The sequence below is a fragment of the Pyrgilauda ruficollis genome, unplaced genomic scaffold (assembly GCF_017590135.1).
Source record: "Pyrgilauda ruficollis isolate IOZ18807 unplaced genomic scaffold, ASM1759013v1 scaffold23, whole genome shotgun sequence".
Lineage (NCBI taxonomy): Eukaryota > Metazoa > Chordata > Aves > Passeriformes > Passeridae > Pyrgilauda > Pyrgilauda ruficollis.
The window spans coordinates 21063-34149 of record NW_024522539.1 but is presented as its reverse complement, the minus strand read 5'-3'; the positions used below and the strand labels follow the sequence as shown (position 1 = coordinate 34149).

The window sequence follows — 13087 nt, the reverse complement described above, 5'->3', positions numbered from 1 at the left end:
CTCGTGCCTGTTTCTCCAGATCTGATACCAGGGAGGTCTCTGAGCTCCCCAAATCTGCCCCAGGCAGGTGCCAGGCAGGTGATGGGGCCAGTTCTTGGCTCCAGCAGCAAACACAGCTGTTCCACAGGTGTCTCAGCTTGAAATTCCAAAGGGATGAGGTGCAGGCTCCGCTGGCTGAAGGACAAGTGTGAATCCAGTGGTGCAGTTCCTCTGGGAGCAGGGGGGAGCCCAGCCCCTGTCCTGGGAGCAGCAGTGCCTGGGGGCCAAGGAGTGAAGGCTGTGCTCACACGGGGTCGGTCCCAGACACCATCACTGTCCCACTCTCCTGTTTGCTGGCTCCTTATCCAGGGCTGGCTGTATTTCCATTAATTGGCAATTAAACGTGGTGCTCCTGCTCGCTCTGAGCAAGGAAATTAAATTGTTTCTGGTTCTGCAAGTCGCAGAGTTCATCCACAAGGGATCCATGTGGGAAACAATTGCAGCAAATCCCAATTTTTTCTGTCATTTGAGCGTGTAAGTTCCTATCCAAGTGGTGGGGCCAGGAGGTGCTGCTGAGTGAGGCATGGAGAGCAATTAATTAACTGCTAATTAACAGCAGGAGTCAGTGGGAAAGGGATGCTCCAGAAAGGACTCCCTGCTTTGATAAAATGTAGGAGAAAGATGTTGCCTGCAGCAGGGCTGACACCTGAAAACTGTGGGGTTTGGGGGTTTCTCCCAGTTTTCCCAGCTGTGGCTGTGTCAGTGGGGATGACCCCCTCCATCCCCTCCATTCCATCCCATCCATCCCCTCCATCCCCTCATGCTGACCAGACACCACAGGAGGCACCTCAGCCCCAGAGCAGGACTCTGGGATAATTTACTTGTTAAATTCAGCTCTGAGAGCATCCCGAGGGCCAGAGGTCAGCAGCCTAATTCCCTGGATTTGCTAGCTCAGCTCCAAGCTCAACCTTTCCTTGTTTTTACAAAACGTGTTCCAGGAAGTTTGTTTTTCCCAGGAATAAAAGTAAAAGCTTAGATCTGGCTGGCAGAAGCTTAAATGAAATTTAAAGCGACTTCCACACCGACCTAAAAAAACAGCCCTAAAAAAAGTGGGGGTTTTCAGTCTCTAATGTGCTGACTTAGCCTGGATTTTTAAACCCCTGCTTTAAGCTATTTCTTTAGCCTAAAATTTGGCACGGACTTATGGAATGTGTTTCCAAATGAAGTGCGAGGATTATATAAAAAATTGTTAATAGAAAGAAATAGCAGTAAAAGCATTCAATGAAAATTGGGTGGGTTTGTAGGTCCCTCTCTGAAGAGCTGACAAATTAAGTGCTTATTACAGCTTCCCTTGCCCAAGACTGAATTCCAGGGAGGAATCACAAGCTCAGCCAAGATTTTCAGACCTGATCCTGACCCCGCATGCATCCACCCTGAGACTGCAGCAGGATCTGGGAAAGTGATGGGAACTGAAGCCCTCAACGACTCCCACTGGCTTCCCTGAGTTCAGGGAGCGTTGGGAATGCTCTCAGGCATGGGGTGGGATTGTGGGGGTGTCCTGTGCGGGGCCAGGACTCGGGCTGGATCATCCCTGTGGGTCCCTTCCAAGCTGGATATGTTACGATCCATGAGGTCACTTGGCTTTGGAGCCCTGGGGTCTCCTGTAAGGTCAGCAGAGCCTGCAGCCAAGGGTGGTGCCTCTGCTCCCCATCCCTGCAGTTGTGCACAGTGCTCCCGTGCCGTGTGGCTGGGGGGTGTTCAGGGAGCTGTGACCCCTGGCAGGGTGGGCTCGGGGTGCTGGCCATGGGACAGGAATTTCCTGATGGGCCCAGGGTGCTGGCCCGCTGGGCAGGGAGCAGGAAGGGGCTGAACCATCACTCCAAGCCTGGAGAGCAGCTCCCAGCTCTTTCCAAGGAAGGCGGGAGGCAGCTTGGTTGTGATCCATAAATAACTCTCTAGGAAGCTGCGAGTGCTGGATGTCCTGAGGGGTTGGGCATCCCCCAGCAGGGCCCAGGACATTCCCAGCCCTCCGTGGGCATCCAGGCTGATTGCCACTGTCATGGGACAGCCCTGAGGTGCTTTAGGAGCCCTGCTGAGCCACCCCTGTCCTGCAGCAGTGCCTGTCTTCCTGTGCTCCAGCGTCCCAGTGCAGCAGGGCTGGGCTTCAGGGGCTGCCTTGTGCAGCCACAGGGATGCTCCCAGGGGATATTATCCTGGCAGCCCCGTGGAGCACAGCACCCTCAAGCACTTCCCTTGTTCCAGTGGCTCTGGCGCTCCCACAGCAGGTCTGGGATGTGCTGCACTCCTGGCCTGGGCTGGGCAGGGATTCCTCATCTGCTCTGCTCACCCAGCAGGGAAAACCCACTGCTGCTGTCCCAGCAGGCAGGCTGAGGTGTGGTGTGAAGCTGGGATCCCTCCATCCCGCTCTGTCAGCACTGTGGATCCAGCAGTGCAGGCATAAATTGCTTTTTGGGGGCACAGGGACACCCTGGCCGGGCACAAAGAGCTGCAGCTGGGGAGGCAGGGAGGAAACACCTCAGCCGAAAGAGAAAATAAGTTTTAGAGCAGTGTAGTGAGCTCCTCGCTGCTGGGCTGGGGGAGGGGGCTGTGGCTGAAATCCCAAACCAGGGAGAAGTCTCTGCTCTGCATCCGCCGCATCCCTCGCTCCGGCTCTCCCCTGGGAACGGGGCAGCAGCATTCCCTCGGCACAGCCCTCGTTCCAGAGGGGACAGGGCGAGGGCAGTGGCCAGTGACAGCTCCCCTGGCTCGGTCACGGCGTTGTCCCTGCAGAGAAGTGTCCTGAGAAAGAGAAAATCCCATTTCCCTGCCCCATTTCTGTCCCTGCTCTGCGTGGTCCTGGTCCCAGGGAGAAGCAATGGGGGGTTGGCCCCAGAGTGCATCAGCTCTGCCCTTGTCCAGAGAGAAGCTGTCACCTATTTTCATTCCTTGTACAGGAGGTAAAACTGGAATCACAGAATCTTAGATTTTAAGCTTAGGCTCGGTTTTGAGTTGGTGTAATTTAAGTGAGTCTGACACCACTGGGTGAGAAGCTGCAGGCTCAGCGAGTCGTGCCTTGCTCCGAGATAGAGAGAGGAAATCAAAAATTCAAACAAAGCAGCTCTGTGTTCATATAAACCATGTGTGTTTGGGGATGGGTCTGTGCTGCCGGGCTGAGCCCAGGTGGGCCTGGGCTGCCATGGGAGCAGCCATTCCCTAAACAAAGCCCATCCTCAGAGCAGCACCGGAGTTGTTTTGAGGGCTGCAGGACAGCTGCAGGAAGCAAACCAGATGATGCAGGTCCTCAAAATAACCAAAACAATTCAGAGCAAAAGGAATTCTGGCCCTTCCGCTGGCACTGGGGGGGCTGGGGGCTGGCAGGGGGGGACACTGTGGGGGGGTTGTCCCCTGCACCTCAGCTCTGTGCCCTGGGCAGCTGCTTTGGAGCTGCTGGCAGCAGCCCAGGGGTGCTTTCTGCTGGGGATGGGCAGTGCCCAGGTGCCCAGGTGCAGGAGGGCTCTGCCCAGGGCAGCCCTGTCCGTGTCTCCAGCCAGCTTCCACAGAACCCTGGGTGGGTTTGGGCTGGAAGGGACCTTAACCAGCATCTCATTCCCACATGGGACACCTGGTGACCGTGCTGACACCGGCACTGACGCCCTCCTGTGCGGTTGTGTTCAAGGGTCCCAGCATGAGGGAGGAGACAAGAATCTTGACTCCGTGTTTCAGAAGGCTGATTTATTATGATATTATATTATATTAATATGCCGCGCTAAAACTATACTAAAAAGAATAGAGAGGATCCAGCTAGAAAGGAAAGGAAGGAATGAATAACAAAATCTTGTGACTGCTCACAGCCTCGACACAGGTGGCTGTCATTGGTCATCAACTCAAAACAATTTCACACGCGGGGTAAACAATTCTCCAAAGCAGCAAAACATGGAGAGGCTGAAGCTTCTCAGGAGAAAAGATCCTGCCGAAAGGATTTTCCATAAACACGTCTGTGACACTCCTGTGCTCCTGCTTCCCCTCCAGGTGTCCCCTGCGAGCGCGACCGCCTGACCTTCGCCTTCTGCCAGACGCTGCGGCTGCTGGGCCGGTGCCCGCTGCCCACCGTGCGTGCCCAGTGCTGCCGGAGCTGCCGCCAGCCCGGCCCGCTGCCCGCCCGCGGCCACCAGCGCCTGGCCCGCAGGTGACAGCCTGTCCCCAGGCTGGCTGCCGGACCCGCGGGTGGCAGCGCTGTCCCCAGGCTGGCTGCCGGACCCGGGTGACAGCGCTGTCCCCAGGCTGCCGGACCCGCCCGGGCTCGGTAACTCGTGCTACTCTCACACGGTGCTCACAGCACGGCCGGGCCGGGGGGTCCCGCTGCTCCCACCGACATCCCAGGGGATGCTGCCGGGGCACCCTGCCCTGGCACGCCAGGGAGGCAGAGGGAAGGGGAATGAAAGCAGCAATAATTCGGGGAAGACCTCTCTGAAATGCGTATGGTGCTATCATTTGACATTTGCAGCCTCTCGAAGGTGTTGGCTGGCCAGCACGAACCTTGATTTTTATGTTATTTTTATATCTCTGAGGTGAGCATCCAGCATTCCACCAGCTCTGCCGACCCTTTGGGGTAGGGATTTTTTTTTTTGCCTTTAAGGACTTGAAGCTGGCAACCCACTCCTGTAATTTTCATTAAAATGTTTACGCACTGAAGCTAAATAGATTTAATTTAAGAAGTGGAGGCAGGGCAGAGGAATAAAGTTTCAGCTGCAGTTGGGGCTGTGCAGGGCTCTGTCTCCCCATTGCTGGCTTCCTCTGCCAAAGCCATTTTTGTGTCCCTCTGGAGCAGAGGGCATCACTGGGGACACCGTGGTTTGGAGTCCACCAGGGCATTCCCTTGCATGCATTTGGGCAGGAGAGTGGCACATCCCCTCCCTCGTGGGCAGCCAGGTGCTCAGTCCCTGGATTTCTCTAAGTGTAGCAGTGTAATGCTTGGTTAAGGTGTTTTTTTTCTGCGGCCTTACAGGCTGAACCCTTTTTTTCCTGCTTATCTAGATTCTCCTCTGTTAAGGTTAGCTGATTTTTAACTAGAATATCCAATTTACTCTGAGGCACAGCCCCTACTGCCTGCTCCCAGAGCGGTGTGGGAACAAATCCCTCCCTGTCTCAGGGAGGGATTCCTGCCACGTCGGTCTCTGGAGGAGGGCAGGAGCATTTAGGTAGGAATTCCTTTCCCTATTACTCTTCAGGCTGTGGAGGGTGCCCAAAACCTGGGGGACCTTGAAGGGCAATCCTCCCTGCACGGGCAGAGTCAGGCTGGAGCCCATCCCGGGCTGCAGAGCTCCAGGTGCAGCTCCCTGGGCAGCACTCAGCCCAAATTCCTGTGTGTGATTTGTATGCAAAACACAAGCCATGACCTCAGCATTTGTGCTTTATTCCGTTCCAAGGTGGTGTAAAGTTTTTATGGTCCAAGAACCTGTGTCCAGTCCTGGTTTCCTTGTCCCCAGCACCATCTGTCCCACACCCCGTCACCCTCCCAGGATTGCAAAGGGACAACCCTTCTGTTGGGGGTCTCACGGCCACAGCTCACCAAGTGTGTTAAATTAAACAGTTACTGAAGGAAACAGGTGGGTTTCACATTTTCTCCTCCCCGTGGGGAATTCCGAACGTTTTCGGCTAATTGGAGATGGTTCGGGCACTGGCAGCAGGAAGGAACGATCAGTTTGCATCTGAAAATCATTCACAGCTGCCCTTTGCAACTGGGATTTGTTGATTAAAACATGAGCCGGGCTGATGGGGTAAATCAGTTCTGCACATCTATTTCTTTGTGGCCCAGGATCTGGTGAGCCCCTCGTGCAGGGTCCCAGCTGTGGCTGGCTGGGGGCACAGGATAATCCCTCCTGTGGGACACCAGGCCACTTCTAGCCACATAACAAGCCAGGCCTCCCACCAGCACAGAAACTGCATTATCAGTGACAATAAAACACATCTGGCTGAAATATCTGCAATATTTTCATTCAGTGAGACACCTCCAGTGAGTGTCTCTGGAAAGAGGCTCTTCACAAGGGCCTGGCGTGACAGGAGAAGGGGGAATGGCTTCCCACTGACAGAGGGCAGGCTTGGATGGGATATAGAAATGCCTTTTTTCTTCTCCTAAAGGCGCTTTCATTGTCTCAACTCAAGCAGGATGTTATTCAGACACAGCTGCTGCAGTGGGGCGAAGGGAGGAAAGGGCTCGTGGATCAAAAGATGTTTGAAATCGGATCGTGGAATGGTTTGGGTGGGAAGGGACCTGAAAGCCCATCCAGGTCCTCCCCCTGCCACGGGCTGGGACTGGATGGGCTTTCAGGTCCTACCCAGCCAAAGCACCCTGTGATTCCATGACCTGCTGGAAGACTCTCTGAGAGAGCCTTTTGGCTTCAGATCAGAAGTCAGACCTTTGTGCCTGCCTTGGTCACCTCCAGACATTTCCACGCTGGAGACAGGAAGGAAGAGGAGCTCGTTGGGTGGGAAGCAGCAGCAGCTGCTGGTGGAGGAGCTTGTTTGTGTCTCAGACCCTTGGGAACGCTCCAAGTGCTTCCACAGCCCCGGGAGCCGCCGGCTCTCCTGGCAGAGCACCTGTGGTCACAGATTCAGACTCACCAAACGCCTCTGTCCAGCCCAGATGACCTCAGCTGGAGGGTTTTAGGGTCACCAGTCCTTCACCATGGACGGGGAGGAGCACGGTCCCAGCCTGGGCAGGCGAGGAGGCAGCAAAGCCAGAGGGAGCAGGAGCAGCTCAGCTCCCGCCTGTCCAATAATGAGAAATGGGTTTATTTCCTCTTGTTCTTAAAACCTCCTTGTGCTGCACAGAAAGGCCTCACAGGCACGGCACAGAGGGGCAGCAAAGCCAGGACAGCAAGGGAAGGATTTGAAAAATGTCACTGGTTTATCTTTTTGTTTGGATTTTAATTGGCAGCTGATCGCTGCCAGCTGCTCCGGGAGGGAACAGCCCTCACCCACCCACCCACCCACCTCGGGGTGCTGCAGCAGCTCATCCCGGGTCTGCCCGTGGCACAGGGACATTCCCGGTGGGAAGTAAAGCACGGAAAAGGGCCGGAGGGAAAGGAGCTGCCCCCTCCCCAGCTGGCACCCGGGCACGGTGTGTTCGCTCAGCCGGAGCAGCCGCCTGCCTGGGAAATGCAGTAAAGCCGCTCGGCATGTGCTGCGGGAGGGCAGGGCTGCCACCAGCCCACAGCCCCGGCCCGACCGAGGGAAGGCTCAGCCGGGTGTAAACGTTTAGGAACACCCGATAGAAACAGCTCTGTCCCTACGCGCGACTGCTCCGCTGCCATCTGCGGTGAGTGACAGCTACACCCCGAGTGAAGTGTGTGCAAACTCGAGCCCTCTGCACGGCCCTGGGGGCAGGGGAGCAGCCCCCGGCCCTCCTCCTCCTCCTCCTCCTCCGGGAGGTCCGGGATGGAACGGGATGTCAGCCCTGGAAACGCCAGCGGGAATCCAGGGGCTGCTGGAAATCGCTCGGCGTGTCGGGGCAAAGGGGCAGCAGGGGGGAGCAAAAGGCACTGCCTGGGGGGAGCAGAGCTGGGAATGTCTCTGCTGGGCTGAGGTTTGAGCCAGGCCAGGAGCTCAGCCTGGGCTCGGGGTGCTCCCCCCTGCCTGAGCTCCCCTGCTCCGGGTTTTGGGGGTGTGCTGAGCTCTCTGCTGCTCTGAGCCCCTGCAGAGCGGTGACCCCCGGAGCGCAGCCTCCTGCCGGGGTACCTGCACAGAGCCCGGCCCCTTCACCTCAGAGATTCCGTGATCCACGCCGGGAAACAGCAGCGAAAGGGCAGAGCCTGCTCAGCTCAGCTCAACCCCTGCCCCGTCCGCTCCTCCGCTTCCAGCTCGTCCGCAGCTCCTGCAGCGAACCCCGGGGGCTGCTGCTGGTGACGGGCACGGGGCAGCCGGGGGTCCCCGGAGCCGGGAGGGATCCCCGGGCTGGCCCCGGAGCCGGGAGGGTCCCCGGGCTGGCCCCGGAGCCGGGAGGGTCCCCGGGCTGGCCGCGGAGCCGGGAGGATCCCCGGGCTGGCCCCGGAGCCGGGAGGCTCCTCCCGGCACAGCGGTGCCGTGGGTCGCTGGTGCCCTCTGCAGTTGTCCCTCTGCGCTGTAAATGCAAAGGATTCATAACCCGAAGGAACGATTTTAGGACTTTTTGCTCCCGGGTTTGGGGGAACAGCCCGAGTTCCGCCAGCACCCCAAATCCTGCCCGGTGGGATCCCCCTGGAGCTGTCCCCGTCCCCTCCTCGTGTCCCGCTCGCTGGCTGTTCCTCTGTCACCTCCGTGTCCCCAAAGGCCGATGGCAGCAAAGCCTCTGCCCGCCCGCTCCGTGGGGCACAGCGGCGGGGATGGACGGAGACCCCGAGCCCGGTTAAACTGGAAAGGCTGGGGGTGCAGCAGACCGGGAGTCACTCCCAGAGCTCCAGCCATGCTCCACTGCCCGAGGAACTGGGAACATTCCTGTTCCAGAGACCTGGGCTTGGGATCGAGCCCATTTTCCCAAATTGTTGCTCCGGAGAAGAACTTTTAACCTTTTATGCCCCAGCACAAAGCCCTCAGGGCTAAGGACCCCAGGGCACTGCAGGAACCAGGAGAGTCACCTCATTGTCACCAGAGCATCCCATTGCCTGTCCCCTGAGCTTTTGTCACAGCTGGGAGTGCGGTTTGGGCGGTGGCACCGAGCTGTGAGGGGCACACAGAGCCCCGGGAGCCCACCCAGGGAGAGCAGCTGCTATCTCATGGCCCCAGGATGCACAGAGCCTCCGTGCTGGCACAGATATCTGCACTCTGAAAGGAAAACACCAACCCCCCTGCTGGAGGGTAAAAAACCCCCAACAAATTCCAGGAAAGAAGCCAGCAGATAATGGCAGCTGAGGCTCCTGGAGCATTTGGTGCATTCCTGAAGGAGTGACCTGCCCGGGCCCTTCCCAGCCGTGGGGTGGGACACGGGACGTGTCCCCTGTGCTGGCACGTGAGACACATCTGGCCATGGGGCTACAAAGGAGTTTGAAATGCAACTGAAGTTTAATTGAAGCTGAGAAACTGGAGTTGAGAAGTGGGGTTTTTTTCACACCTGCACGAACCTGTGGAAAAAAGGGGATTGTTCTCCTTTCCCTTTAATTAATTTTTTCAGCTGGCTTGGCACTTGAGAGGAGGGGCCTTGCAGTGCCACGGAGCAGTTCACTGGTTTGCCAAGGGGAACGTTCCCTCTTTATAATGCTGAATCCATTCAGGGAAGCTTTATAGGGTTGATTAAAAGGGCCACAAATCCCTGAAATCCCCAGAGATGTTTGCACCATGCCCCGAGGATCTGTCACTGTGGAACAGCCACAAACCAGGGAGCGCTCCGGGGAGGAGCAGCTCCCCAAACCCCTCAGCAGCCACGGCTGCAGATCCTGGACACCTGGCAGGAGGAGCAGGAGGAACCCCCTGATCCCCAGGGAAAGGTGAATCCATGCTGAGATCCAGAGCTGCTGGAAGGAGCCGGGGAATGGCCCAGTGGGAAAGGTGGGCAGCTGGAAGCGTTAGGGATGCTCCAGGTGAGGAGCAGTGACAGGAGCAGGACAGTGGCAGCCAGCAGGAGGGGCTGGGGGACGCTGTCACACACTGCAGGCAACTCAGGAAAAGCAGGATCAAGTTCTCATCCACAGGGAAACTTCAGCCTCAGGGTGGTTATAAAGCAAAGCTTCCAGAATCAGAAGTGTGTGACATTAACAGAGCATGAGGATTTAGCAGGAATTGTGTCCCAGTAAAAATCTCCTTGTTCTAGTCCAGTCCCTCAGCTCCAAATTCTTTTTCTGACTTAATTTCAGCTTTAATGTTTATCAACACCGAAGAAGGTGAATGAAATTAATTTCTGTAATAGAAATCTACACTTGATCCTTAAATAAAAACCAAAACAAATTCAGGACCCAGAAAGCAACATTTCAGTACAAGAATCTGTTTTATTTTTACAGTGCAGTGATTGAAACAATGTAGAAATTCAACTTGCAAAACTGAATTTGTATCACAACGTCTCTCAGAAGGCAATGCAGATGTGTTGCTTTGAATCACAAAATATTCCTCTGGACACCAAAAATTACAAACTTCCAGCACTACACACCGGGCTTTCTTTAGAGACTGATTCCTCATAATTTAAAATCTATCTTATAAACAATTTCTCTTTAAAAAAAAAACACATGGAAGGTAAAAACAACTCAAGTATTAACCCCAAGGCCTTGGTGATTGTGGTTTGCTGGGCTGGCAGCAGGGCTGTCCCAGGCTGGGGTCCCTAGTCGGGCTCAGTCACGCACTGCTCCACGATCTCGCGCAGGTTGGGGTTCTCCATGGCTGCTGCCACCCTCTCCTTGTCATTGATCTGCTTGTTGACTGCAAAACACCCAGGACAGGGCTCAGGAGGGCTCAGGGACACCGGGGGCTCAGCAGGAAAGGACATTTCCAGGGGCATTACTGGGAAATGGGGAGCGAGGCAGCTGCAAGCGCAGTCACAACAAAGCAATAATTATAATAATGATAATAATTCACTTTTCCAGCTCAGGAAAAGGGTGTGAGGTGTTCCAGTGGCATGTCCCAAAATCAAGAGTGAAATTCAGGGTACATGAGTGGCCCAGGTTCAGTTTGCAGCTCTTTAGCCACAATATCCCATTTCTGGCAGGCACAATGTCCCATTTCTGGCAGGCAGTGCCAGCCCAGGGCACTGCTGGGACAGGGCCTGGCTCTGGCTGGGCACAACCTGCCAGCTTTCCTGCAAAACCTGCCTGAGAAACGTCCAGATTTGCAGTGGGGAGTTCAGGACAGCGGGACCAACAGCTGAGGCAGCTCCTCACGTCAGTTACTCAGTTTTGTTACCAACACCTGCCAGAACTGGGGGGGTTTGGTTATAAAACCAAACCAGCAAGCAGCAGTGGTCACAGAGCCAGCACAGCCCTGGGAACACCCTGATGCCACTGGGTGTCCAGGCTCTGATTTGAGGTTTCAGGGGATTAGTTTCTGGGAAGGCAGGGGAGCAGAGGACAGAGCACAAGAGGCTGAAGCCATGCATGCACAGGCTCTACTCACTGTCCTCCTCCGTGGAATGTGTGCCCTCAGAAATGTAGATTTCCAGCTGCAGGAGAGATCAGCAGTGTAATTAGGGGCAGCAGGGCAGGGGAACACTTCCCTCCTGGCAGGAAAACCCCGTCCCCACACACACAGGAGGGGACTGAGCTCCCTTTGCAGAGCTCAGCTGGGAGCGTGGAGCCACCACCCAAAAACCAACTGCAGCGACCCCCAGGTAATTAATGTGCTCTTTAAATTACTGTGGTCAAGTCTCTAAAGGTCTGTGAATCTCTGTGTTGAATTTAGGGAGGCTGCCATTCATTCATGGAATTTAAAACAGGCTTCAAACCAGGCACTTTACCTTGTGTCTAAAAGGCAAACATCTCTGAAGTTTTATTCTTAAACAAAGGCCTGTTAAAAGAGAACACAAAAGAGATTTTCCTGTAAAACAGAAGGTCTGAGGAGCATTTTCAGAGAATCCATGCTTAACAACCAGTGTAACCCTTTGTACTCTGAGCAGCACCTGCCAGAGGGAAAGGGGACAAGCAGAAAGCTCTTTTTCTTTTTGTTTTTTTCTTAATGTAAGAGCTGACAAATTGGCAATTAATAACATCAATGAAGTAACTTGGAGAATGCAAACAAAGAATTCTGTACCACTTCCCAGCAGAGTTTTTAGAAGTTCTCTTGAAGAGATTCCCTAACATGACAAACACATGGGCGTCCCCATTTCTCTGGATTTGGGTTTTTTTTTTGCTCAGTTTCTGGTTTGGTTGCACTGGTGGTTGGGCTCTCAAGCTGCAATTCCTGATCAAACCCACACAGCCAGGCAAGGCTGAACGTGCCCTGGGCCTGCTGGCACGTTCAGCCTCCCGGGAGCCGAGCTCTTTGTTAGTGATGTAATTAACCGGATCTCACCGATCAGAGTGGCCAAGGAGCAATGAGGTACTGTTGGTGTAAACCTGATGATGACCAGATATTCATCCTCCCCTATCTCCTGCACCTCCACGCAGTTTTCTGTCACCACTTCCAGTTCCTCCAAAGTGTTTGGCTTCTCCGGGTCGCGGATAGTCCGGATGATATCTGACACAAGCGAGCACAGTGAGGGATCCTCCCGGCTCTCACAAAAGGCATTTTCACCAGCACCCCTTCCCGGCACTGCTCGTGCTGCTCTCCTTGGAAGCCACAAGCGATCCCAACGAGCCAAAGGGGCCCTTCCTCCCTGCCCCAGCCCCTCGGGCCCCTCAGCGCTCCGAGCCCCTCAGGGCCGCGCGCGTTCCCCCTCAGCCCCCAAGGGCAAACCGGGACCACGCCCGGGGCTCCCCGCACGGCCCCCGCGCCCTCCGGCAGTCACCGTAGACCTCGATGGCCCTGTCGTGCTCCATGGCGCGGCTCGGGGGCGCATGGCGGGCGCTACCGGCGGGGCTCCGCCACACCCGGCCCAGCGCCTGCCACAGCAGCGCCAGCGCCAGCGCCATGGCCGCGCTCCGCCATCGGCCCGCGGGCCGCGGCGCTTCCGCCTGGGCGGGGCCGCCGCCGCCCAATGGCGACCGGGGGCGTGGCCGGGGAGGGCCAATGGGAGAGGAGATACTGGGAACAACGCCCATGTGGGGGCGTGGCCTCTCCGCCTTCGTGATGGGACCCCGCGGAGCTGCGGCCGGGGAGGGGACACGGGGGGACTGCTGGGACAGGGAGAGGGGACACGGAGAGACCCCCGGGACAGCGGGTGGGGACACGGAGAGACCCCGGGGACACAGAGAGGGGACACGGGAGGACACGGAGAGACCCCGAGACAGCGACTGGGGACACGGAGAGACCCCGGGACAGTCCCGGGACGTAGAGGGACCCCCGGGACAGAGAATGGGGACACTGAGGGGCTCCCGGGACAGCCGCTGCCCCAGAGCGGGGACACAGAAATACCAGGGGGATCCATCTGCAACAGAAATCAGAGAAAACACACAGAGAACGCTACCTAAAGAAAGCTGCTCAAGCGGCGGGCCGGGGGGACTACATCTCCCGGCGCGCATTGCTGCGCGCGGTGCGTGCTGGGGGTTGTAGTCGC

At 56.4% G+C, this 13087-nt stretch overlaps 2 protein-coding genes across 2 annotated transcripts in view; one reads left to right on the top strand and one right to left on the bottom strand.

Annotated features, from left to right (window-relative positions):
* ADAMTS7 (ADAM metallopeptidase with thrombospondin type 1 motif 7) overlaps window positions 1–5947 on the top strand; it is a 34897-nt gene extending 28950 nt beyond the window's left edge. Inside the window, exon 27 of the mRNA XM_041468892.1 lies at window positions 4009–5947. Within this exon, the coding sequence (XP_041324826.1) occupies window positions 4009–4169 (161 nt within the window). The 3' untranslated portion in view covers window positions 4170–5947. The remainder of the gene's footprint in view (window positions 1–4008) is intronic.
* Window positions 5948–9915: 3968 nt separating this feature from the next.
* On the bottom strand, window positions 9916–12549 carry CIAO2A (cytosolic iron-sulfur assembly component 2A). Its single transcript, XM_041469296.1, has 5 exons — window positions 12380–12549; window positions 11944–12108; window positions 11390–11439; window positions 11050–11095; window positions 9916–10359 (listed from the first exon to the last, which is right to left on the bottom strand). Exons 1-5 carry the CDS (start codon window positions 12501–12503, stop codon window positions 10262–10264), a joined length of 483 nt encoding a protein of 160 aa, XP_041325230.1. The 5' UTR covers window positions 12504–12549; the 3' UTR covers window positions 9916–10261.
* Window positions 12550–13087: the final 538 nt, after the last annotated feature.